Consider the following 27,439-nt stretch of genomic DNA (forward strand, 5'->3'; position numbering starts at 1 on the left):
CTTGCCATGCAGGGACTAGCCCACAGTATGAACTGAAGACATGTGCCGAGGTGGGAGTGGGAGAACAGTTGATTTTTGTTTGTTTGTTTTTTTAAGGTATAACTTGTAGCAAAGAGATGGGTTGCTAAGGGAAACAAAACCACAAACTCACCTTATTTGTTTTCTAATTGGTGGACAGCTGGTTCAGTGGTCAGCAAGTGGGGCTGTGAGATGAGAACAATGGGTAACATATCAGTCATCTGTCAAGTCCCAGTTCTGGCTCAGGGTTGTAGAATGAAAGCTTTGGGTGACTTACCAACTGAAATCCGACAGCACAGAGAGGCGCTGGTTCTGCAGGCAGTTTCCAAGTCCAAGGTGCAGAGTCGTGTGCTATGAAGTAGACTCAGATTTCAAACTGCACAAATCCAAAAGGTGGGCCACAAATTATGATGTTAAAGTTCCTGTAAGTCATCTTCTTTGTTCTTTCATAGGACCTCATCCTTAGAACCCCGGTTCTCACCCATTGAAGGACTTCAATCAACATGCCTTGAGGGCTGCCCTCTGCTTTAAATGCAGTGGCATCCCTGTCCTCGGGAAGCTCACAGCCTAAGAAGTGAGAGCTGTGTCCTTCTAACTACAAGGCAATTTTTGGATCCTCTGCTAGAGGTTGGCAATAGATGTTAATGGGAACACACAGCAGGGAGTAAACTGTCTGGCAGGGAAGGTGTTGACAGAAAGCTGGGAGGAGGTGACACTGAACTGGCCCATGAAGGAGAGAGATGCTTTGCAGAAGCGGGGAGGGGTTCTGGCTTTACTCTGAAAGCATAAGAAGAGGAGACGTGAGCCTTGGTGATGCCCCTTGATGGCTCATTCCACGTCTGGCTTCTTTTCCCAAGCCTGCAGATTTCTTAAACATTGACCCTGATACAGGACTTTTGGACTGGAACATGCTGTGTTCCCCTGGGCAGGATGGCTTCCCCAGATTCTTTGTCCATGGACGGAAGATGGTATGGCAAAGGTGGACATTTATTGAAGAACAAGTACAGATCCCCATGTGGGGAGGGGGAAAGAGTCCCACCGAGTTCCTTTATCCCAGGTTTATAAAGGCTGGTTTTTGTGCCACGATATCCCCTCTGATTTGCCACCATTCCCCTTTGATTTGGTCACTATAGCAACTCCTGAGCTCAAAGGTCAAACCTCACCTGGGAGGTGAGAGTCCCTCCTTCTTTATTTTGTAAATATAGACCTTTGGCTACTCCCAGTTCCCTTATCTTATGGAAATGTAACTTCTGCCTTTCCCTTGTCTTATGGAAATGTACCCTTTTGTAATTCTGTAGTCAGGTGTTTTTTCCATGGGCCCCTTAATTTTAAAAAAACCCCTAAACCTGTCTATTTCACCCATAAAATTCCTATTTCAACCCCACTGGTCTTGTTACAGGCCAGTAAGGAGCTAGGAAAATTCCAGGGCAGGTGGAATAGGGAAACTGAGACAGGAACGTTAAAACAAGGCCAAACAGCATGGGCAATTTGCAGCCAGCTTGTAAATAACAAGCCATTATCTTCCCCAGCCAAGACACTCCAGAGCAAATGGTTAAAAGCCTCCGGAACAAGAGAATGCAGGAAAGGAGGCAGGGAGGGGAAAGGGAAAAAGGGCAATTTACTCCCTAAGCAGAGAAGGCAGCTGTCTTGATGCTTGGCAGGATAAAATTGCCAGGTGCTTCTCATAAAATCTGGGAAGGCCACAACAAAATAAAAAGAATTAATCTGTACCAAAACAGTCAGCAGAGGAATTCTGAAACCTATAGACAGGCGGGTACATAACACCTCAAACCCCCCACCCAACTCACTCTTCTGATTCGCTGAGAGAAAGTCTGTGCTTCATAAACCAGATGTGTAGATTTGCTTGCCTTGCTTCTTCAATAAAGGTGCATGCATTAATTGCTTTAATAAAATTGGCTTCATCACAACGCAATCAAGGCCTCTCGTATAAATTCATTTATAGGAGAAGACAAGAATCGAGGTTGGGGACAGTCCTGACTTAGGGCGCTGTCCGGTAGCACCTCCGGGCGTCTGTGAGCGGTGCCTCTAACAGTGTCACCAGATGCCTGTAACTGTCACCGCCTTAGCCCGCCTGGGTTTCTGATGCAGTTCTGCTCAGAAGCTGGCGCCGGAACCAGCAGGGCAACCAGCGCTTGGTGTGAAATGCACATTCCGAGGCCCCCCGCCCTGAATGAGAAAGTTGGAATGTCACCTGATACAGACTCGGGCTCCCAGAGCTAAGCACGATTCCTGGCGTGCCGGTCCCCTTGCCCTCTCAGGAGGTTTCTGTAATCATCCTGCAGCTGGAGGAGAGTTCCTCCCACAGGTCCCCAAACCCGACTCATTCTCATCCCCCAAACCGGGAACCTCAGCTCGGCAGGCACCGGGCTGGCTGGCGTGGGGGTGAAGCTCCTAGGTTGTGCCAGTGAGCAATGCAGCCCTCCCGGGGCCGCCCGCCCCACGCCCGCCCACAGCGGCCACTACCACGGATCCGGCCCGCAGCGGGGCCTCGCCTTCTCGGGACAGTTTGGTCAGGTGACAGGAGGCGGAGCCTACTTAGCGGGCGCTTCGGAAGGCCGGGGGGCGAGCCGGCAGGACGCAGCGGCGGGAGCATGCCGGCCCTGGCCCAGCCTGGGGTGGGGGCGGGGGTGGGGGTAGGGGTAGGGCTCGCGCTCCACCTGCTGCTGCTGCTGCTGCCCGCGCCCTGTCCCGCCCGCGCCCCGCGCTTCGACCCCACCTGGGAGTCCCTGGACGCCCGACCGCTGCCCGCTTGGTTCGACCAGGCCAAGTTCGGCATCTTCATCCACTGGGGCGTGTTCTCCGTGCCCAGTTTCGGGAGCGAATGGTTCTGGTGAGTGTGCCTCCCTCCGTGACTCCTCGGGCTCTCTTTCTGTCCCCCCGGCCTCCAGCCACCTCCTCGCCACGGCTTGCGGTTTCGCCTCCCAGTGGGTTATCTGCGTTTAGAATTTCCGGGTGTGAAATGTCTAATTTATTGTGTAAGCTTTCGGCCTGGGTGAGCATTGACTTTTTCCTCCAGGTGACTGCAGTTATTGTCAGACACTTAAGGTGGCTCTGACTTCTCAGCTCCTGGATAGTTGCACTTGCCAACTTGTATTTATCACGCTACAGTGTAACCATCCAACGACGAAACTAGCCCAAATTAATCGACTTGTGAGGGTCACATGATGAGCACTGAAGCTTGCACCTTAACTGCCCCTGGAGAGGGCGATGTCCTCTCTGCTATTGGCTCATTTTCAGCTGTTTTGCCATGAAGTATGGTGACAACATAAATGCATGGGTATGAGACACATCTGTTCATTTGGGCATTCACTGGCTCTTCAGTGTTAAAATGTTACCATGTGTGCCTCTAGGAATTAATAAAAAACGTTCTAGAATGTTAGTCTAATAAAAAGAACACCTTACTATATGAAGAGTATTGCCCTTTAGATTTTACCTTGCCTGTGCAAGAATGTGCATGTAATCTCTTACAACTTTGAAGTGTTTCACATACCTTTCCTGATTAAATACTTTGTGTTAAATTCTTCAAGATAAATGCTATCATATATATATATGATATATCTTATATATATAAGATATACACTGAGTGGCCAGATTATTATGATCTCTGAATGCATAATAATCTGGCCACTCAGTGTGTGTGTGTGTGTGTGTGTGTGTGTGTGTGTGTGTGTGTGTATTTGAGGCCTGGTGCATGAATTCATGCATGGGTGGGGTCCGGCCAGCCTGGCCAGGGGAAGGGGACATGGATGGTTGGCCGGCCTGCCTGCTGGTCGAACTCCTAGTCAAGGGGACAATTTGCATATTAGCCTTTTATTATATAGGATATACACTGAGTGGCCAGATTATTATGCATTCAGAGATCATAATAATCTGGCCACTCAGTGTATATATATATAGATATATATATACTGTATATATAAGATATATATGTCTTATACTAGAGGCCCAGTGCACGAAATTCACGCACGGGTGTGTGTGGGGGGGCGTGTCCCTCAGCCCACCCTGCACCCTCTCCAATCTGGGACATCCCTCTCACAATCCAGGACTGCTGGCTCCTAACTGCTCGCCTGCCTGCCTTCCTGATTGCCCCTAACTGCTTCTGCCTGCCAGCCTGATCACCCCCTAACCACTCCCCTGCCAGCCTGATTGCCCCTAACTGCCCTCCCCTGCAGGCCTGGTTACCCCAAACTGCCCTCCCCTGCAGGCCTGGTCACCCCCAACTGCCCTCCCCTGCAGGCCTGGTCCTCCCCAACTGCTCTCCCCTGCAGGCCTGGGTCCCTGCCAACTTCCCTTCCCTGCAGGCCCGGTCACCCCCAACTTTCCTCCTCTGCCGGCCTGGTCACCCCTAACTGCCCTCCCCTGTAGGCTTGATCACCCCCAACTGCCCTCCCTTGCAGGCCTGGTCCCTCCCAACTGCCCTCCCCTGCTGGCCTGATTGCCCAAACTGCCCTCCCTTGCAGACCTGATCGCCCACAACTGCCCTCCCCTGCTGGCCATCTTGTGGTGGCCATATTGTGTCCACATGGGGGCAGCCATCTTTGACCACATGGGGGCAGCCATCTTGTGTGTTGGAGTGATGGTCAATTTTCATATTACTCTTTTATTAGATAGGATAATTAAAGTCTAATATGCAAATTGACCCAACAGTGGTAGAAGGACTGGTTGCTATGATGTGCACTGACCACCAGCAGGGAGACGCTCAATGCATGAGCTGCCCCCTGGTGTTCAGTGTGCTCCCACAGAGGGAGGGCAGCTCAGCCAGAAGCCCTGAGCGAGATTCACTGCTCGTGAGCCCAGCAGTGGTGGCGGGAGCCTCTGCAGTAGCCCTAAGCCTTCAGTCAGACATGGTCCGAGGGCTCCCTGAATGCGAGAGGGTGCAGGCTGGGCTGAAGGACCTCCCCCCACCGCCACACAATTTTCATGCACCAGGCCTCTAGTATATATGTGTGTGTGTGTGTGTATACATATATGTATATATAGATATATATATATGTATATATACATATCTATACATATATATATATACATATGTATTCCTAAGTAAAATAAAAATAATGACTATTTAAATCTACTTTATATTATACATATCATATAGTGTACATCAAATTTAATATATACTACTAGTATATGTAGTATATAGTATAAAATCTACATATTGCATAGTATACCTTGCACTGTTTTCTACAAAGACATGACTTTCTGCAACCAGTAACCTTTGTTAAGTTAGGCCAGTTGTGTAAGAAATGGAGTACTTTTCATCTACTCTTTTGAAATCTTACCTTATAATAGACAAATATGCAAATTGACCGCACCTTCGCTACGCCCAAGCCACGCCCACCAACCGAGCCATGCCCATCAACCACGCCCACCAGGAAACCGTTGCAGGGAAGCGCCTGCTCCGATCGCAGGGAAGCTGGGGTGCGGCGGAGCCCAAGGCCCGGAAAGCCGCCGGGGGCTTTCCGGGCCTTGGGCGCCAGCGGGGTGCCTGCTCCGATTGCAAGAGCAAGCCGACCTGGAGGGTTGGCTCGCTCCTGCGATCGGGTCGCAGGGACGCTGGGGTGCAGTTTTCACCTGCACCAGTTTTCTGCCGGCACCGGGATCCTGAAAGAAAGTAGAAGGCGGTGGCCACAGCCAAGGCCTGGGTCCCCGGTGCCAGCAGAAAACTGGTGCAGGCAGCCAGGTGAATGAAGGTCTATTGCATGAATCTTCGTGCAAACGGGCTACTAGTCAACTATAAAACAAGGGCTTCTTTTTTCCCATACCATGTATTCCAAACATATTTACTTTAGGAAGCTATAGATCTGTAAGTGCAATTTTGTGCTGTAAGACAGTTGGAAGTTCTTTTTGAAATGTTTCACATTTGCTAGGTACCTAAATGAGCAGATTTTTTTTCTTCTTTTATTAAATACCAGAGGCCCAGTGCATGAAATTTCATGTACTGGGGGGTCCCTCAGCCCAGCCTGCACCCTCTCGCAGTCTGAGACCCCTTGGGGGATGTCTGCCTACTGGCTTAGGCCTGCCCCCTGGCCTAAGCTGGCAGTTGGACATCCCTCTCACAGTCTGGGACCCCTCACTCCTTAACACCCACCTGCGGCATAGGCGGGAGAGGCTCCCCCACTGCTGCTGTGCTTGCCAGTCATGAGCTGGGCTTCTGGCTGAGCGGCGCTCACCCTGTGGGAGCACACTGCCCTCCAGGAGGCAGCTCCTGCATTGAGCATCTGCCCCCTGGTGGTCAGTGCGTGTCATAGCGACCAGTTGTTCCGCTCTTTGGTCGATTTGCATATTAGGCTTTTATTATATAGGACTAGAGGCCCGGGGCACGAAATTCATGCACGGGGCGGGGGGGGGGGGGGGTGTCCCTCAGCCAAGACTGCACCCTCTCCAATCTGGGACCCCTCTAGGGATGTCCGACTGCCCAGTGGGATCGGGCCTACATGGGCAGTCGGACATCCCTCTCACAATCCAGGACTGCTGGTCCCAACTGCTCACCTGCCTGCCAGCCCGATTGCCCCTAACTGCCCTCGACTGCCAGCCTGGTCACCCCTAACTGCCCTCCCCTGCAGGCCTGGTCACCCCGAACAGCCTTCCCCTGCTGGTCCAGTAACCCCTAACTGCCCTCCCTTGCCAGCCTGGTTGCCCCTAACTGTCTTCCCCTGCAGGCCTGGTTTCCCCCAACTGCCCTCACCTGCAGGCCTGGTCACCCTAACTGCCCTCCCCTGCAGGCCTGGTTCCCCCCAACTGCCCTCCCTTGCCGACCTGGTCCCCCCACAACTGCTCTCCCCTGCTGGCCCGGTCACCCCTAACGGCCCTCCCCTGCCGGCCTGGTTCCCCCAACTGCCCTCCCCTGCAGGCCTGGTCCCTCCCAACTGCCCTCCCCAGCTGACACGGTCACCCCTAACTGCCCTCCCCTGCTGGCCTGGTTGCCCCTAACTGCTCTCCCCTGCAGGGCTGGTTGCCCCAACTGCCCTCCCCTGCAGGCCTGATCGTCCCAACTGCCCTCCCCTGCAGGCCTGATCGTCCCCAACTGCCCTCCCTTGCAGGCCTGGTCCCTCCCAACTGCCCTCCCCTGCAGGCCTGATCACCCCCAACTGCCCTCCCCTGCAGGCCTGGTCCCTCCCAACTGCCGTCCCCTGCTGGCCTGATCACCCACAACTGCCCTCCCCTGCCTGCCATCTTGTAGCAGCTATCTTGTGTCCACATGGGGCGGCCATCTTTGACCATATGGTGGTGGCCATCTTGTGTGTTGGAGTGACAGTCAATTTGCATATTACTCTTTTATTAGATAGGATAATACATTATATTTTAAGTTATTTTGTTCAACTATGAAGATTAGTTAAATTGTACATTTGGTGCTAGAAGAGGATTTAATGTTTGTTAATTGAAACCAATGCTCTGCCACAGACTAGTTTTGAGTAATTTTATTCTTTGCAGTGGTAAACTTTTTATTTTCTACCAGTGAACACAGGGCTTTTTGTTGTGACCGAGAACAATAAAAATACTTCTCAAACAAAACAAGATAGAGTATATTTCTGACAGTCTTTAAGTGCATTAACCCTGTAGACCTGTGGCTGCCAAACAGTGGTCCAAAGGTTGTCGACCACTGCTATAGATGATTCTTTAATTATCATGGTTTCCCCTTGTATCTTTTCTAAACCTCTGCTCCCCTTCCCAGTTTGACTTGTGGGCAGTCAACAGTACCGATGAGTATATCTGGCTGTCCTTATAGGCAATGCAAAACTAAATATAAATGATGGACTGTTCAAGTGCCTCTTTTCTTGTGCATTTGGATGAAATTTGCAAAGCGGCTCTAGACAATATAGAGAATGCTGGTTCAAACTAGATTGTACTAGGAGGAAATAGGAGAAATCCCTTATCCTTGTTCAACTTTCTGAGTGTCCCAGTTTTTCTTCTGTAGTTCAGTTTAAAAGGTACAAATGTGTTGTGGATCAATTAGGATACTTTCACTTTAAGGTATAGAAAACCCAAATAAAATGTGCGATAGTAGGGGCTTCTTATCATACATAAGGAGAATTCGAAGTAGTTGGCTCATTGATGAAATCAAAGACATAGACACTGTTGGTCATCCTCAGCCTCTTGACTTGTTCCTTTATGGTCTTATGATGGTAGCCGGCCATAACTTGACATAACCTTGTTCAAAGGCAGGAAGGTCAGTTTTTCTTATTATTAATTTCCCAGAATTTTCCAAGTTGGCATCCCCTTACATTCCATTGGCCAGCATGAGGAAAGTTACTGCTACATCTGTCTAAAATGTAAAATTATGTTTTTGATACAGTTTTCCTCATGAAGCCTTGCTTAGGAAGTTTAGGCCCCATTGCTCAGAATAATGCAGATAACAAGGAATCCTTGAAGACTGAGTCAATAGATTAAAATAGCAGCATCTTCTTAATTTTACTGTTGCCTACTCCCCCACTTGTTCTCTGCTAGTGAATAAAATAGATCCATGTTATGTTTTAGGCACTTAGTTTTCCCTTTGAAGCTTTCCTCACTTATGTTACAAAGATATATACTACATGTTGCTATTTAAAAGTGGGGATTAATAGAAAATGCATGGCTGGGTTGTCTAGAATGTTCTAGTTTATGAGTTGAGCGGACTTCACAGAGGGATAGATGAAAAATGAGGGGAGTTTTGGTTTACATAAACTTTCTTTAAGGAAATGTCTAACTAGTGGGGAAGTGAAAAAGTGAATCTGGGTAATATTTGAGTGAGGGAGAATTAGTAAAGGGAGTTGGCCCAATCATTTCAAATGTTTATATGTTTTATGTGCTGTTTCTGTTTGTCCCTTTAGGTGGTATTGGCAAAAGGAAAAAATACAAACATTTGTGGACTTTATGAAAAATAATTACCCTCCTGATTTCAAATATGAAGATTTTGGACCACTATTTACAGCAAAGTTTTTTGATGCGAACCAGTGGGCAGATATTTTTCAGGCTTCTGGTGCCAAATATGTTGTCTTAACTTCCAAACATCATGAGGGTAAGTAACTGTAACATTTGCAAAGAACGATGGTTATGAAATGTAAAGTAGTTCATTTGGAAGCAGAAAGCATGAAACCAGAGTATTCTCTTGGGATCAACCATAAGTGGTTACTGACATTTGCTTATAACTTAAGGGACCACATGTTCCACCAATTAAGAGGCATTAGGCATGCAGAAAGATCATACCCTCCACATAACGGAGGAGGGTGCGGGGGGGGGTGGGGGGGGGAAGGGAGATAACATTTTTGTTATAGGCATATTTAGCAATATTTCCAAAATTTGATTAAAGCTATTTGAAATGGGATGTGGGTTGCAGGTCAAAGTTTATAATTGGAATTCTGCTCTTTCCTTTCATTTCACCTCTGTAATGCATTCTGGGAAGGTATCATGGGGTAAGGCCGCTGTAGTCTTGTGTCATTACTGATACACACGGCCGTGCTTTTGGCCAACTCTTATATGACCAAATGGTGGACAATTTGCTAGTGATGAAAGTGACACAGATTACCTGAAAGAAAAAGGATTATGGAACTGTAATGGTGCCCAGAAATATCAGAAATGGAAGAATATCTCAAAGGAAACACAGTGGTGTGTTAGTCAGGGTTCTCCAGAGAAACAGAACCAATAGGAAGTATAATAGATATAAAAAGATTTATTACAACAAATTGACTCACACAATTATGGAGGCTGAGTGGTCCAGATGCAAGAGCTGATGGTGTAGGTCCAGACACAGGAGCTGATGGTGTAGTTCCAGCCTGAGTCTGAAGGCCTGAAAACCAGGGGAGTTAATGATGTAAGTTCTTTTTCAAGCCTGGGTCCAAAGGTGGAGAAGTCCAATATCTCAGCTCAAAGACAAGCAGAGAGAAAGATTTCTTTCTAACTCAGCTGTTTATTCTATTTAGGCCTTCAACAGATTGGATGAGGCCCACAGCATTGGGAAGGGCAATCTGCTTTACTCCTCCGTTTATCTATTCAGATGTTAATTTCATGCGGAAATACCCTCATAGACATACCAAGAATGTTTAACCAAATACCTGGGTACCCTATGACCCAGTCAAATTGACACATAAAGTTAATCATCACTGTGGGCCTACATTAATAGGATCATTTCCACCCATTATCATTCAACATTCAAGTATTTATAAGATCAAGGAAGCATCAATAAATTGTTATTCTTCCAACTTAATGTTAATTCACTTGGCAATTTCCTCTGCAAGATCATCTTCGCCTTGGTATAAGAAATCTTGCCCCATTGCTTCCTTCAGGGGTGGGGCGGGGAGTAGGAGGGAAGAACTAAAACCACAAATCTGGAATTATCTTAGAATAGTTTCCTCTTTGCCTGAATTCTAGTGGCTTAATGATTTTTTTCCTATAGATGTTTTTCCTATTGGATGAATATTTATGATGTGTATTTGTTTGTGAATGTGTTGATTTTCTTGCTCTTAGAACTTCTCCGAGCTGTAAGGACAAGGTATTGCACAGTGAGCTTATTAAACCAACAGACAAAACCGGAACAGATCCTGCTGGGCTTGTTAGGCAGGAAGACCACTGTGTGAGCGTACAGTGGTGACACTGAGCGGAAGACCCATGTGGTTTCAGCACTGCTTGACCTTAGGGCCTGACAAGTTGGAACATTTTGAATCAGGGTTTAAAATATCCACACTGCACCTTCCAGACAGCATGGAAGGACCTATTTGATTGGTAGATAATTCACTTTTAGGAAATTTAAGAAGCAACATCTAAGCTTACGACTTTAGAGTAGGATGAGATTACAAATGGTGGGTCGAGTATTTTAAAGTACAGACTAGAGTCCTACTCATCCCCACTCCACCCCCTCGTGCAAAGATTTACTGCTACACAAGGATCACCAGCGTTCTAAGAATCACACTATAATAACCCTAAAACTGGGGAATCTACTTTAATCTTAGCTGTGACCTCCTAATGATGATTGCTGATTTCGTGTTAGACCCAGTGCTTACAGCTGGCGGGGACTATAACAGGGAACAGGGCAGACATGATGCCATTCCTCAAGGAGCTTATATTCTAGGAGGGAAAACACAGAAGACAGATTAGACTCTACAGATCTTGTTAGTACCCTGAGAGTTATTTTTATTTATTTTTTAAATAAAAAAATAATGTTTTTATTGATTTCAGAGCGGAAGGGAGAGGGGGAGGGATAGAGATAGAAACATCGATGATGAGAGAGAATTATTGATCAGCTGCCTCTTGCATGTCCCATACTGGGGATCAAGCCCGCAACCCGAGCATGAGCCCTTGACTGGGAATTGAACTATGACCTCCTGCTTCATAGGTCAAAGCTCAACCCCTGAGCCACACCTGCCAGGTGAGAGTTACTTTTAAAAACTTCAGTTTACCTTGTTTAAATTCTCATTTGTTGCTCATATAAAAGCAGTATATCATGAAAAAAATTGCCATAACAGTTGTTTGTAGAAGCAGTTATTTATATACCATGTGTATGATCAGATATGTTTTTGCATTTGCATAGGTAGAGATTTACCTAAAATAAAGTGGACCTACTTACACAGGTTGTTAACCTAATTGTGCAGGCTTCACCTTGTGGGGCTCCGAGCACTCGTGGAACTGGAATGCTGTAGATGAGGGGCCCACGAGGGACATCGTCAAGGAACTGGAGGTAGCCATTAGGAACAGGACTGACCTGCGTTTTGGACTCTACTATTCCCTTTTTGAGTGGTTTCATCCGCTCTTCCTTGATGATGAATCCAGCTCCTTCCAGAAGCGACAGTTTCCAGTTTCTAAGATGCAGCCTGAGCTCTACGAGTTGGTGAACAAGTACCGGCCGGAGGTCCTGTGGGCAGATGGCGATGGAGGGGCGCCCGATCGCTACTGGAACAGCACAGGTTTCTTAGCCTGGCTGTACAATGAAAGGCATGTGTGCTGTTGGACTGCTGTAGAGACCTTAAATGTCCCTAATACATGCATAACATTTCATCCCCTTGCTTCTTGAAATATTTCCTTTCAGGCTCATGTACTGGTATGGTATGGGGAAGGAAATCATTATAAATAATTCTTATTAGATATATCAATATTTACTCAAAATAATCAAGAATTACAAATCAAGCCCTAACCAGTTTGGCTTGGTGGATAGAGTGTCAGCCTGTGGACTGAAGGGTCCCAGGTTCGATTCTGGTCAAGGGCATGTACCTTGGTTGCGGGCACATCTCCAGGAGGGGGTGTGCAGGAAGCAGCTGATCAATGTTTCTCTCTCATCAATGTTTCTAACTCTATCCCTCTCCCTTCCTCTCTGTAAAAAAATCAATAAAATGTATTTTTTTAAAAAGAAAAGAATTATAAATCATGAGTCAAATACAATTCAAAAGTCTGATTTTGAAGACAGACCAATAATCACAGAATGCAGAATTTTGAAGACATTAATTTTGTGGGTCCCCTTTTTCATCTCCTGTTCTGGGACAACTCTATTTACCCATGACTGTTTCTGCTTATGTGCTTTTCAGTCCCTCTAATTGCTTCTTCTTTTCACCCTCTTACTCTTTGATGACCAATGTCCCCCTTGTCTGTCTCCTTTTTCCCTTCATCATTCTCACCTCTTCCTGTTCTTTCCCACTGCTTTCTAGCATGTTCCAGCCTGTCCCATTGGCATAGGGCAGTGATGGCGAACCTATGACACGCGTGTCAGCACTGACACGCGTAGCCATTTCTGATGACACGTGGCTGCTGAGGCGGCCGCATGCCGAGGATGAAACATTTGCTGCTCCTGAGGATGAAACATTTGCGAAATAATGTTTTTTCCTCAAAGTGACACACTACCCAAGTTATGCTCAGTTTTTTGGCAAAGTTTGACACACCAAGCTCAAAAGGTTGCCCATCACTGGCATAGGGAGTTCTGACTGAGCTCTGCTATTAGGCTTAAACTAGATGGAACAAATTTATATTTGTAACCAGAAGGTACTTGGTACTGTGTTATGAAGTCAGGGAGTGTTCTGTTGTGTTCCCTGGGCCCACAAAGGGCCTACATACAATACTCTGGATAGGCCTTGCTATTTAGAACAGCAGTTTCTTCAGGTACCCCTTCCAATGGGAAAGACTGGGAGCCATCCAGTTCAATCTGTGAATCAAAACGGTCCCCTCTAAGTAGAGAGGTGCTGGAGGTACCACCTCTTATGAGAAACAATACTGTAGGGTATTTCATACCACAGGGAATTTCATGATTGCAAGCTGACTTACTTGAAATGTTTCAGTACTAGGCACAATTGTGTGGGAAAGAGCTGAGATGATTCAGTCAATGGTGAGAAGAATGTCTTTATTGTGAATTCACTTTTGGGTATCATTCACAATATTTGGGGGGGAAGCTTCAAAAGTAGTATAATACTCTTATTTGTGCTGTATGTGCTGGGCACTGGAAGAGGTGTTTTATATAAATTTTTCTATTCTAATGAGAGCTGAAGAAATTGTTTACTCAGAGGAATTAGGTACCTTGCTGTAGGATAGGAAGCTTAGAAAGTGACAGACAGGACTGCAGTCAGCCCAAGTCCGTTTGACTTCAAAACCATGGCTAGAGTGCATTTTTAGGAGTGGATTTCAGTCAGACCTCTTTTCAGTGACATTTCCTCTTGTGTTGAAAATTTTTACTTTTTGTTGTTAAAAAGTATGTTTTTCATTCCAGCCCAGTTCGGGACACAGTAGTCACCAATGACCGTTGGGGAGCTGGTAGCATCTGTAAGCACGGTGGCTACTATACCTGCAGTGATCGGTATAACCCAGGACACCTTCTGCCACACAAGTGGGAAAACTGCATGACAATAGACAAGTTTTCCTGGGGCTATAGGAGGAATGCAGGAATCCGTGACTATCTTACAATTGAAGAATTAGTGAAGGTACAGTGAAATGTCTAGTAACAATTGTGGTATTATTCTTATTAGTGTGGGTGTGTGAGAATCATTTTTTGTTTGTATAGCTCAGTGGCTTATAAATACAGGGCACTGTTCTGTCTTCCATGCTTGTTCTCCTAGATAGTGACTAAATATTCCTGTGTAAACCCATAAATACAACATATTAATACATTTGTGATGGAATTGCTTTATCTCTCTAAAAACTATATATATTCTTAATTTTTTTTAGCAACTTGTAGAAACAGTTTCATGTGGAGGAAATCTTTTGATGAATATTGGGCCCACTAAGGATGGCACCATTTCTCCAATTTTTGAGGAGCGATTAAGGCAAATGGGGACCTGGCTTAAAGTCAATGGAGAAGCCATTTATGAAACCAACACTTGGAGATCCCAAAATGATACTGTCACCCCAGATGTATGGTAAGTTATTCTTATTACCAGTGCTATCTGATAGAAGAAGGCACTTAAATTTTCTCAGAGATATAAAGAGAAAAATAGGATAAAAAGGGAAATTGGATGAATGCCTTTCTATACACAACACTTTCTAAACTTTATTTTCTACAAAGAGAAGGAAGGGGAAGCATGTTTTTGAACACTTACTGTTTAGCAAATTGAGCTCAAATCATCTCTAGATACCACTAATAGTGGACAAATTTTGGTGAAAAGTAGTTAACTCTTATAAAAATTATAAGCAATTTAGAAAATTGAAAAACCTTGAGTGGTTAATCCAAAAGAGAGACTTCTGTTTAGTCAGTTAAGTAAATTCTAACATTTGCAGATATTGTATCACATCAAATTAGCAAGCAAGAAGTGCCAAAGGGCATGAAAAAATATTAAAAATCAGCTCCAATAATAGCACTAGTTGATTAAAATAATTGTAACTTGTTCATAGTATCCAAATAAATCTAAACCTTAAGTTTCTTTTAAATTAAGTATCTTAACTTGATAATTTTTCTTTTTACTGTACTTTTTTTTAAAAGCCTTGCCTCAGGCTCCTATCTGAGATTTGGAAGGTTCTATGGACCAATGAGATCCTGAATCAGACTCTGCATATGTGATGGTTTCTAATGTGGGATTTTATATATACATTAGAGGCCTGGTGCATGAAATTTGTGCACGGGGAGGTGTGTCCCTCAGCCCAGCCTGCACCCTCTCCAATCTGGGACCCCTCAAGGGATGTCTGACTGCCCGTTTAGGCCCGATCCTACGGGCAGTCAGACATCCCTCTCATAATCCAGCACTGCTGGCTCCCAACTGCTCGGCTGCTTGCCTTCCTGGTTGCCCCTAACCGCTTCTGCCTGCCAGCCTGATCACCCCTTAACCACTCCTCTGATAGCCTGATTGAAGCCTGACTGCTTCCCTGCCAGCCTGATTGCCCCTAACAGCCCTCCCCTGCAGGCCTGGTCAACCCTAACTGCCCTCCCCTGCAGGCCTGGTCCCCCCCAACTGCTCTTTCCTGCAGGCCTGGGTCCCCCCCAACTGCCCTTCCCTGCAGGCCCAGTCACCCCCAACTGCCCTCCTCTGTCGGCCTGGTCACCCCTAACTGCCCTCCCCTGTAGGCTTGATCGCCCCCAACTGCCCTTCCTTGCAGGCCTGGTCCCTCCCAACTGCCCTCCCCACCTGGCCTGATCGCCACAACTGCCCTCCCTTGCAGACCTGGTCCCTCCCAACTGCCCTCCCCTGCTGGCCATCTTGTGGCAGCCATCTTGTGTCCACATGGGGACAGCCATCTTTGACCACATGGGGCAGCCATCTTGTGTGTGGAGTGATGGTCAATTTGCATATTACTCTTTTATTAGATAGGATAAGAGTAGTATGAGTGGAGCTCTAAAAATTCACCTTGTTTTGCTACCAAAATGAGTATAGCTGATCAAGTATAAATCAACAGATTAGACTAACTGTTCTTTGATTTCACTTGAATTGTGACTTAAAAAAAAAACTATAAGCTCATTGAAGAAAATAAACTAAGGCAATGCAGACAGAAGCACCTGGTTGTAGAATTTTAGAATTTTGGGTCTATGAGAAGCCATAATGAGAAATCAGTACTGAGTCTTCATTTCACAGAGCCCAGTTTAAATCTGGTTGTGGAATTTTTTTTCTGTACTTATATTTGACTATGAGAGTGTCTGATCTGGCACTTCACAATCATTAACAGTTATTCCATCAAGTTTTCTTTAAATAAGTAAAGATAACCCTGTCCAGTTATCAATGATTCGATTGCTGGTCAGGGCACATGCCTGGGTTGCAGGCTCAATCCCCAGTAGGGCGTATGCAGGAGGCAGCTGATTAATGATTCTCTCTCATCATTGATGTTTCCATCTCTCTCTCCTTCTCCCTTCCTCTCTCTAAAATCAATAAAAATATATCTTTAAAAAAATAAATAAAGATAAAAAGTCAAGGCATTCGACAAGGCCTATAAAGCCCCAATGTCTGGCTCCTACCAATGTCAGCTACCTGAGGTGGCCCTGTTCTCTCCTCCTCACTGTGAGAGTTACTTCCCTCTTGGTAAATATTTACCAAATGGAAGTATCTCTGTAAATAATTCAGACCTGACCTATAAATAATGAGAAATATTACTATGCTTCCCCCTCCTTTTAACCAGGTACACATCAAAACCTAAAGAAAACTTGGTCTATGCCATATTTCTCAAATGGCCCACATCAGGACAGCTGTTTCTTGGCCAACCCAAAGCTACTCTGGGGTCAACAGAGGTAAGAGGGAATTTTATCTTTATTGTTCCTTTAAATTGTTGACTAGAATATCCTTGATAAAAACGTAACTTTTAACTTTAAGGAGATCCTTATATGTGCTCTTCTTATTTACCCAGAAGAATAATTTTAAAATGAGCTTCATTAATGGCAATATTTGGCCAGAACCTTTGAAAATTTTTTTTTCATTTCCCAGAACTAAACTTATAAAGCAGATATATCATCTCCATTCACATCAAGGTAAAATATTCTTCTTTACAGCCATTTTATGTTGTTCGAGTTTGCTGTATGCATCCAAAATGATTCTTTTCATAGAACTGGAATTTGTATTCTTCCCCTGACATTCCATCCAGAACATATTAGAATAAAAGGAAGAAGTCTTAACCCTACTATGTTAAGTGCATAAAATACTTTGGAGAAAGTTAAAGGTTAATCTAATAGTTATAACCACTAAGTCTGGTATTGAGTTCATTTAAATATATTTTATAGCTTATTTTAAAGAAATCAACAATTTTCTTGGAGTTAAATTGTCCACATGCTTCTCCTTGCATCATATTTTCATAGTTCATTTCTAACGCTTATGGTTGATCAGGCCGAAAAGAAGATGGAATTGAAATCTAATGTTTAAATAGTTTGTGAACTACTAAATAAAAGTAAAAAATGAATCTTCTGTATACAATGCTTATAAGGAATATCAACCACCCTTCTCAATAAAGTGGGCAAGTCACAGATACACCTGGAGACACTTGTGTGTGTGTTTTAATTTCAGGTTAAACTACTGGGACATGGACAGCCACTTAAATGGATCTCTTTGGAGAAAAATGGCATTATGGTGGAACTGCCACATCTCACCTTTCATCAGATGCCTTGTAAATGGGGCTGGACTCTAGCACTAACTAACGTGATCTAATGTGCAGCGGAGTGGTTCATGCTGCAGTTACATCTAAGACTAGAAAATACCAGGTTTCTATAATTATAGCACATGGAGAAAGCAAATGTAAAATGGGTCAAGAAAAGTCAAGTATTTATTTAGGTAATACAGCCCCTTTCCCCCCTACTCCTTAAATTACCCATGTAACTATTGTAACTCTCCAGTGACCTTGTATTCAGAACAGGCCTTGCCAAGATGCGCCACTTTGGAATGTATTATTTTGAGCTGAGGGCAATTGAGACCCTGAAGGCTCATGAGAAACTTTTATCTCTTCCTTAAGGAATTTAAATTTGGGGCCTTGCCCATAATAAGAGTTATCACCAGAGATACGTTTTTGGTGTTTTGTTTTGTTTTTTAAATATATTTCTCACCATTTTAAAGTTTCAAGTAAACTGACAGATCTACAAAGTAAACACAAAGAATATCTTAAAAATCTTTTTTTTTTTTTACTTATTATACATTTTATTGGTTAAAAGGTTAACAGCTATTTTTTAGTTAAATCTATTACATTGAAAAAGTTGAATAAGCTGGAATAGAAGTTATAGAATAACAAAAAAGATTTTAAATTTTATAATACAATTTAATATTACAAAATAGCTATATTATGCACATATATAAACATAAAAATGGATAAATCAATTATCCTTATCTTCTCATTTTGTCTCTGAGATTTGGCTCATTCAAATTGAGAGGAGTGCACCTTCTTCGTTTTGGCAGCTCTAAAATAAGATCTTCTGACTTGTTTTCAGATGTAGCAGTGTTATTTGAAACAAATTTGGTATTTGTCAAGTCCTGTAGTGTTCTACCACCTTTAGGAAGTATATCAATAATAGAAGAAATCTGTTCTGAGTCATCTAAACCACACACATTTTGATTATTTTCTTTAAGACATTATACTGAGCTGATAAAGATTGTCTTGTTGATACCAAATTAGGAACATCAGATGATGACTTTGATATAAAATTGTTGTCACATTGTATTTTTTCTTTATCTTCATCATCATCATCTTCATCATCATCATCATCATCATCATCATCATCATTTGAAGTTAATGGAACCCTTGCAAATGGAAAACGCATCGACACACACTGTTTACTAACCCGTTTATTCTTGCTGGCTGGGAGTGGAAAGGGACTCTGATGGAACTCAGAAAAATTGCTCATTTCAACTGCGATTATCAAATTTTTCAATTGTGCTTTTATTTCTATAAGCTTCTTATTCAAATTATTTAGCTTTAGGCGAAGAAATGTGTTCTCAAAATTCAATTTTTCCACTTCTTTTTGCAATAACATCTTTTCAGTTGCCATTCTTCGAGAATTCTCTTTTTCTCTACTAAGAGCCTGAGCTAATGCCCTGTTGTTGTGCTTTAAAGTTATTTTGAAAATGGAAGAATTATCGCTTCTTCAGAGTGAGGGACACCAACCGGATCCCGGAGCTGTATCTTAAAAATCTTTGACAGGATATTTAATTTTGTTAGAATTAATATAGAAATTAATATTAATAACAAAGGAGAAAAGCCACAAAATTCCAAGAATAGTGTTGTTACAAGCCTTCTTGGGTCAATCAACAATCTTTACCATCTCCACTTAATTCTGCAATCAGAAACCTTGCACATGTTCTCCCACTTTATTTAAGACATTTTTGACAAAGAAATGTCAGTCATTGCTGTACACATAGTGGAAAGAAATAAATTTTTATGACCTTTCTATAATCAGGCAGGACAAACTTCAAAGCACTGAACATCTGATTTTCTTTTCATCCTGCAAAGACCTCCCTCCCTCTGAAGCCTCCATGGGCCTTCCCTTACTCCTCAACCTTAGCTTAGAATGTCATATATGCCTCATTTTAACTTTCTGTCTCTGAACCTCTCATCTATGTGGAGTTCTCATATGTACACACATGATTAAATTTGATTATCTTATCTGTTTCATATTGATTTGATTAAACCAGCTGCAAGAACCTAGAAGGGTGGAGTAAATTTTCTGTCTCACACACACACAAAAAAAATTTAATTTGCTGTTAAATTCTCTCCACATTGAATTTAATTCCATGTGCGATCCAGAGTTGGAAATTCTTGTTTTAGAGTAGCTAGCAGTTGGTGGTGTTAAGGACTGAATTGTGTCTGCTTCCAAATGTTGAAGCCTTAATCCCCAGTGCGACTGTACTTGGAGGTGTGGCATTTAAAGAGATAATTAAGGTTAAATAAAATCAGGGGTAGGGGCCCTAATCCAATATGACTGGTGTCCTTATAAAAGGAAGAGTCACCAGGGATGCACAGGCAGAGAGGAAAGACCATGTAAGGGTACAGTGAGAAGGTGGGCCATCTGCAAACCAAGGCGAGGCCTCAAGGGAAACCAAACCGGATGACACGTAGAGTTTTCCACCTTCAGAACTGTGAGAAAATAAATTATGGTTGTTTAAGCTGCCCAGTGGGTGGCATTTTGTTATGGCAACCCTAGAAGACTAATACAACTGGAAGGTATATAATAAATTTGGCCTAATATATATATATCCAATGCTTACAGTAATTGTGTCTTTATTTTAAAAATTGTTTTTTTCCTTGTGGTAATAAAACTAATAAATGTTCACTGTAGATATTTTAAAACACAGAAATGCTCAAAGGAAAAGTCATTGTTCAGATCACCACTATTAACACTTTAGTACATACTCTTCCAGGAATCAAACCTGTGACCATTCAGGCACAGGATGACATTCCAACTAACTGAGCCACACCAGCCAGGGCTATTTATTTATTTTTTATGATTCCTGCTTCAGTGACTTTTTCGATTAACCAAACAACTAAGGGTCCCAGACAAGAGGGTTCCTACTGTACTGACAGAAGACAAATTTGTAATGCCTAAGGTCAATTAACTTCAAATACATGTGGTTTTTACCTTGTCATCTCTTCAATTGTCATAACTACAGATGCAGATGATCGTAGGTGATAATTTTCAGCTGATCACTTTGTATTTTTAGAAGGCCACATCTGTTCAGCCTCAAATTTTCTTTGGATGAAATCCTGGGTTAATAAAAGGAAGAGTCACCAGAGATGCATCCTTATTATACACACATTCACTTGTTTCCCAAAATGCAGTTGTTATATCTCCCTATTAGAAATAACATCATATTCTGTCACATTTTGAAAAGAAGCATTTGCCCTATTCCCACATTTAAATCTTTTTTTTTTTTTTTTTGAACATTTTAGACATAGACTCCCTACCTGTTGGCTTCAGGCCAACCTGGACTTAGAAGAGACTTCATAATTCATTTTCTGCCTTCCACTATTGAGCTACCTTTATGTTGGAGGAACACAAAATGATGTTACTGAAATTATTATATTACTGAAATAATATACTAATGATACATGATTTATTTCTGCCCTAATTTCCTACATAAATATAGCACTATAGATTTACTAAAGAAAAGGAATTATTTCGTTTCAGAAGGAAATGCTTATTTTTTTCTAAACAAATTAAAAGACATCAATTATATTACCAGTTAAAGTGAAACTTGAAAAACTAGTGTCTTCCCAACATAACAGCAAAAATGCTATGGATATTGTACCAACCTTGCATCCCTGGAATAAATCCCAATTGATCATGGTGTATGATCTTTTCAACGTATTGCTGGATCCAGTTTGCTAATATTTTGTTGAGGACTTCAGCATCTATGTTCATCAGGGATATTGGCCAATAATTTTATTTCTTTCTAGTCATTATCTGGTTTTGGCAAAATTCACCTGTGAAGCCACCTGGTCCAGGGCTTTAGTTTGTAGGGAGGTTTTATTTTTTTATAATATAATTTTATTGATTTCAGAGAGGAAAGGCAAGGGAGAGATAGAAACATCAATGATGAGAGAGAATCATTAATCAGTTGCCTCCTGCATGCCCCTTACTAGAGATAGAGCCTGAAATCTGGGCATGTGCTCTAACGAGGAATGTAACTGTGACCTCCTGGTTCATTGATCAATGCTTAACCATTGAACAACACTGGCTGGGCTCAATACAATTTTTTTTAAATGGGCAAAGGACTTGTATAGACCTTATGCCAAAGATGATTTACATAAGGCCAACATAAATATGAAGATCACTAATCACTGAAATGCAAATCAAAATCACGAGATGTCACCTCACAGCCATTAGAATGGCTACTGTCAAAAAAACAAACAAACACACAAAACAACTAGTATTAGCAAGGATGTAAAGAAATTAGAACCCATGTGCACTGTTGGATTGTAAAATGTGTAACCACTATAAAAATCAGTATGAAAGGTCCTCTAAAACTTAATAACAGAACTACATGATCCAGAAATCCCACTTCAAGGTAAATATCCAAAAGAATTGAGAGTAGGGTCTTGAAGAGATATTTGCACATGAATGCTCATAGGAGCATCATTCATAATAGCCAAGAGGTGGAAGCAACCCAAATGTCCATCAACAGATGAATGGATAAACAAAATGTAGTTTGCTATGGAACAAATAAATTAATGGCTATAAAGTATTAACAAAACCATATTTTACTAAAATATTTTATTGCAATATCCACTGTGCTTAAAATCAATACAAAGTAAGTTATTAAAGTTATTTACATAGAAATGAATGACACTGTGTAGTTAAAATAATATCTGTGAGTAGCCTCTAAATCACTATGTCATTTTCTAAGGATTGTTAACAGTAAAGGCTGATCATGGTTGTTAATTTCACTGATTTCCATAAAAAGCAAAGTCCTCCATCAAATATATTTAAAACACATAATTTATTCCTTTGAGGAGTAACTGGAGAAAAGTCTGATTTACTACTGTATGCTGCAGTTCAGTGAACTTTGATTCGTTAAATAGCATATTTTCCAAACTTCACACCTATTTCCCAAAGAGATTTTACCTCAGTATCAATGTCAAAGTATACTGAGTTTCATATTATACAAAACAAGTAGCTACTAGTACATTTAGTTTTCAGTCTGTTTGGAACTAATATCCATGGTATAACAAATTCTGATATGTGTGCTGTGTACATTCAGATATGCCCACAAAAACTAGTCTGTTGATGACTTTAAAAAATAAGATGACAAATAAATTTGTTTTCTTATGAATGAAGACTTTCAGAATATTTTTATTAGGCATTTTGGTAACAAATCATTACCCTATATTTATATGGTTCTTATTCAGTGTATATTTAAAAGTAAATTATTCCACTGTAGGTTTTTTGAAAGAAAAAAATCATTTCTCCAGTTGTTGAGAGGTACTAAAAGCTTCGTAGACATTAGCTGCAAAGTCTTTCACTTGCTCCATCGTCAACAGATCCTACAAAGATGACAATAAAATGTTAGTCTGAAAATCAAGAAAGGAGTTTAGCGCTAAATTTTGTGGTGTTAAAGCCAAAAAGAAAACCATTTAATAAAAGGAGTATTTTTTTCTTATAATAAATTTTACGAGATATTTATTGTTTAGGTTCTTATAGGAGGGATGCCATCTTTACCCTTATGCCTAGAGACTCTTCTCATTGCACATTCTTGAGGTAGTTTGGAATTGAGGTATACTGCAAGTAATTCTTTACTTATAATACAGTTTCCAAGTTTGCAAATGACTCAGATAAAAAACACTTACATGGATTTAAAGTTATCCATTTAATAATATCAGTCTTACCCAATGCATTCTAAAATGCTTTCCTAAGAAAGAAGATGGAGAAATAGGTAGTCTAGGGAAAATTTTAAATAGCCCACTGTCTATGTAGCTTTTAGTGAGCAAATTATTGGTTACTATTAATAGTTATATTTATTAATCATTAAAATGCTTTACTTGTCCACAAAAGTTTTTTTACTTTTCCCAAAATTTTGGAACTTGTATCATTGATCTGCCTTAAGGCTCAATATGCTCACTAACACAGCTTAATGCAAAACATTAACACTGTAAATTCAACTGACCACTAGATTGTATCAGGGCTACCATACAGTCTGTCAGGTGTTGGGACTATAACATGGAGAAAGGTATTCCCAACCTCATAAATTTGCCATGATACATTATTACTCGCATGGACATTCTATCACACTTAATATGTGATTTTAAGTTTTTGATTTCTTTGAACAGGTATCACAGGAGAGAAGTGCAATTTTATGTTAGACAAACAGGACAACATCCAAAAATACAATCTAGTTTTTGTGTTTTTTTAGATAAAAAATAAGTGTATTTAATTAAACTTAAAAACTTTATAATCAAAGGACACCTTTACAAAAACAAACAAGCAAAAAACCCCCAAACATCCAAGAAACAAAAACAAAACCCAAACCCAAATACAACCTATATATCTGACAATGGACTTTTATAAGCATTTGTAAAAAACTTCTACAACTCATTAATAAAGAGAAAACCACATCAATAAAAGAATGGGAAATAGCTTGAGCAGATCATTACAAAAGAAAGTCTAAAAAATGGCCAACAAGCCATGAAAGATGCTCAACAGACCACAGAAGATAACACTTCATATTTTTCCAGATTGTTAAAATTTCAAGACTGACAAAAACAAGTGTTAATACAATCTAGTTTTAATACCCCAAAGCTTTCTTCTTACCTGAACAAAATGACTAGGCGTTTCACTGCAAACGGAATGGATCTGTCCATTTACTATTGGAATTATCTTAGCTAAAGGCAGGCTGACACTGGAAAGACTGAAACATCATTACAGTAATTAGTATTGTCTAAAATTTATCTTATATGTATTTAACACTTTAATTATAAATTCATAAACAGCTATTGAAAAGTACTTACAGAAATGTGTTAAGAAAATTAGTCACACATAATCCTAACACTTAGAAATAACAACTCACATCATGGTTAATTTCCTTCAGTAATTTTTACACATATCTATGTTTTGTTGTTTTTTTTAACATACAATTATAACTTCCCAAGCAATACTGTTTTGAATTTTTATTCATATAAGCATGTTTTCATCTTATTAAAAGTTCTTCCAAATTTTTTGTCTGTTTTTAATGATTATATAGTAATCAAACTAGCTGTGATAATTTATATGATCAATTCCCTAGAATTAGGCATTTAAGTTTTTGCCTAATTTTCCTTAATATAAATAACTCTTTGTATTAACACGGAATTACTGGATCAAAGGGTAGGAATGTTTTCAAAGTTTAAAATGTATATTGCCAAATGCCCTCTGCTTCTCCAGCAGTGTGTGAGAATACTGGTCTTTCATGCCTTCTTTCTGTGTCAAGCATTATCTTTTCTTTAATCTTTGTATGTCTGATAACTGAAAATGGTATCTCACAGTTGTGGTCTATATTTTCCTCAATAACTAGCAATGTTGAATGTTTCTTCCCTCTATTTCAGTGAATTGTACCATTATCTATCTGAATGTGTAAACAGGAAACCTGAGCATTATCCTTGGCACTTCCTTCTCTTGTGTATATCCAATCTCTCCACAATCTTAAATATTTCTTAAATGTGTCTGCTTCTCCCCACTGCCAAACTTAGTCCAAGTTAAGCATTATCTTCTGTCCAAACTACAGCAATTACCTTCTAACTTGTGTTCAATAAACATTTGTGAGATGAATAAATTATTGTGTGATTATATATGATATAATGACTGTTAAATGATAAAATGAAATTGTGTGTGTGGGTTACAGACTTAGGTTTATTATATTAAATATCATACTTTATACATTTAAAACTAAGGCTAGACAATAAATTTTCTTTTAAATATAATGAAAATGCTGAAGCAATGGTGTCTAATGAGTATGCTATGCTGAGATTTGAGGCAATGCTTAAAAAGAAAAAAGCAGGGAGGTTTTATGAACTCCTGAAGAAATTAGGCTTTATTCTCTTTTCATAGTACCTATGTAGACATTTTTCAAAATCTGTCATGATTTTGTTACTTGTTTTTTTTACTTGTGAATTTGTTTTCAATAGAAATTGAAGACACCACAATCATACAAGATACAAGGTCTGTGACATTAGGTACCATGTGTGCTCAATACATACTCTTTGAATTGATTAATAAAAGTCTTCACTCATCCATTGCCATGTCCCACCCCAACTTCCCCTTTCCCAATTCCTTTTCCACAAAGCAATCAAAATACTCCCATATGTCACTCTTTTCTCACTTCTCTAGTAGCTCCCCAGCATTTCAAGCCAACACGCATAATCTGCATGTGCTGACTTCTCCAACTTCATCTCACACCATTCTTTCCCTAGTTCCATCCGTTCAGGTGCCACATCAGCTTTCTTCCAGGTCCTCAAATTGAACCTTGGTCCTCCTGTCTTCAAAGTCTTTGCCCTGTGGCTTCTGCCCTGAATGTCAATTGCCTCTTTCCAGTCCAACACTATATTAAAGAGTTATAGATCTTAATTCAAATTATTTCCTCAGGGAAACTCTGCTTGACTTTTCATGTTTGTTCAAATACTTCTATTAAATGTTCTATGTTCTTTTCCTTTATAAAATTTATAAGTTTGGAAAATTATTTTTATTGTCTATTTCTCCTACTAGATTATAATATCCATAAGGACAAAGACCTAGTAGAGTGCATGATGCATAGCAGGTGTTCAAGAAACAGATGTTAGATGAACAAAATGGCCATTTCTCTCTGTTCTTTTGTGAAGTATCTGTTTGTGTCTATGACCACTTCTTTCTTTAGGTGTTTTCTTCCTTAACTGGTGTGTATATACACCTCTTTGTGTGACATATATAGCTTGCAAACATTTCCCCCAATATATCATTGGCATTTATTTTAATATCCTATATAATAATATGCAAATCGACCGAATGGCAGAATGATTGGTTGCTATAACGTGCACTAACCACCAGGGAGCAGACATTCATAGTGACTGGTGGTGGTCCATGCGCTCCCATAGGGGGAGTGCTGCTCAGCCAGAAGCCAGGCTCACGGCTGGCAAGTGCAGTGGAGGTGGCAGGAGCCTCTCCTATACCTCCATGGCAGTGCTAAGGATGTCTGACAACTGTCAGTAGGACATCCCCTGAGGGCTCCTGGACTATGAGAGGGTGTAGGCTGGACTGAGGGGACCCTCCCCCGCCCCCCCCGCAAGTGCACAAATGTTGTGCACTGGGCCTCTAGTTAATTATAAACTTGTTTGATTTATAAGATTTAAATTCTACATTTGTAAAACCTATCATTTTATTTATCTAAAGTTCTTTCAATCTTAGAATTATTTTTTCTCCATTTTGAGATCAGACAAATACTCACCTGTTTTCTATCAGTTCATTTTGAGTTTTTATTGTTTAACCTCCTAGATATATATATTTTTCTATATGTATGGTATAGAGGGGCTCTTAACTTTATTGTTTTACAATTAGTCATAAAATGTCAAGTTGTCTTACTATCATTTACTAAATAATACATCTTCATCTCTTACTCATCTTAATCATATAATAATATCCTATATATTTTAGAGTCTGTTTCTGGATGTTATATCCTATTCTACTGATTTATCTATTATTTTTAAAAGAATATATTATTCTAATAACTGCAACTTATATGTTCTATAGGGAAAGTACATTCATTGCTCTACTTTTTCAATAATTTCTTGAATATTCTTACCCCTTTACTCCTCTGATTACTTTTATAGCAAATTTTCAGGTTCAAAACAATGCAACCACCTTTTTAATCCCTAATGGGATTTTGATGGAACTTTGACTACATTAATAAATCAATTTTGAGATGCCAACTTTATAATTTTTAGTTGATTCTCTTGGATTTCTAAGTATAAAATCAGGTCACCTTCATAATTTTTTCCCCTCCCTTTCCCAAACTGATATATCATTTTATGAAGATAAGAATTGAACTTAGAAAATCAAGAGTCAACGAACAGTTTATGATATAGTAATAAACATTCAGTAAAAGTCTATTTTCAAGTTAAT

General features: G+C 40.9%; 2 protein-coding genes across 4 annotated transcripts in view; one reads left to right on the forward strand and one right to left on the reverse strand.

Moving 5' to 3' along the window:
* The first annotated feature begins 2,574 nt into the window (after positions 1-2,574).
* On the forward strand, positions 2,575-20,626 carry FUCA2 (alpha-L-fucosidase 2). 3 transcript variants are annotated; one of them, XM_054722548.1, is made up of 8 exons: positions 2,575-2,869; positions 8,847-9,034; positions 11,601-11,940; positions 13,697-13,907; positions 14,152-14,342; positions 16,525-16,633; positions 16,827-16,870; positions 17,400-17,480. In XM_054722548.1, exons 1-7 carry the CDS (start codon positions 2,631-2,633, stop codon positions 16,830-16,832), a joined length of 1,284 nt encoding a protein of 427 aa, XP_054578523.1. In that variant the 5' UTR covers positions 2,575-2,630; the 3' UTR covers positions 16,833-16,870; positions 17,400-17,480. The 3 variants fall into 3 exon arrangements, with proteins under 3 accessions (XP_054578523.1, XP_008138501.2, XP_054578522.1); XM_008140279.3 differs by lacking the exon at positions 16,827-16,870 and having other exon boundaries at positions 17,400-20,626; XM_054722547.1 differs by lacking the exon at positions 17,400-17,480 and having other exon boundaries at positions 16,827-17,361.
* Positions 20,627-22,297: 1,671 nt separating this feature from the next.
* PEX3 (peroxisomal biogenesis factor 3) overlaps positions 22,298-27,439 on the reverse strand; it is a 29,756-nt gene continuing 24,614 nt past the window's right edge. The window contains exons 11-12 of the mRNA XM_054722549.1: positions 24,125-24,221; positions 22,298-22,860 (exon numbers count right to left, since the gene is read on the reverse strand). Coding sequence (XP_054578524.1) covers positions 22,777-22,860; positions 24,125-24,221 — 181 coding nt within the window. The 3' untranslated portion in view covers positions 22,298-22,776. The remainder of the gene's footprint in view (positions 22,861-24,124; positions 24,222-27,439) is intronic.

Source organism: Eptesicus fuscus, chromosome 10 (assembly GCF_027574615.1).
Source record: "Eptesicus fuscus isolate TK198812 chromosome 10, DD_ASM_mEF_20220401, whole genome shotgun sequence".
Taxonomy (NCBI): domain Eukaryota; kingdom Metazoa; phylum Chordata; class Mammalia; order Chiroptera; family Vespertilionidae; genus Eptesicus; species Eptesicus fuscus.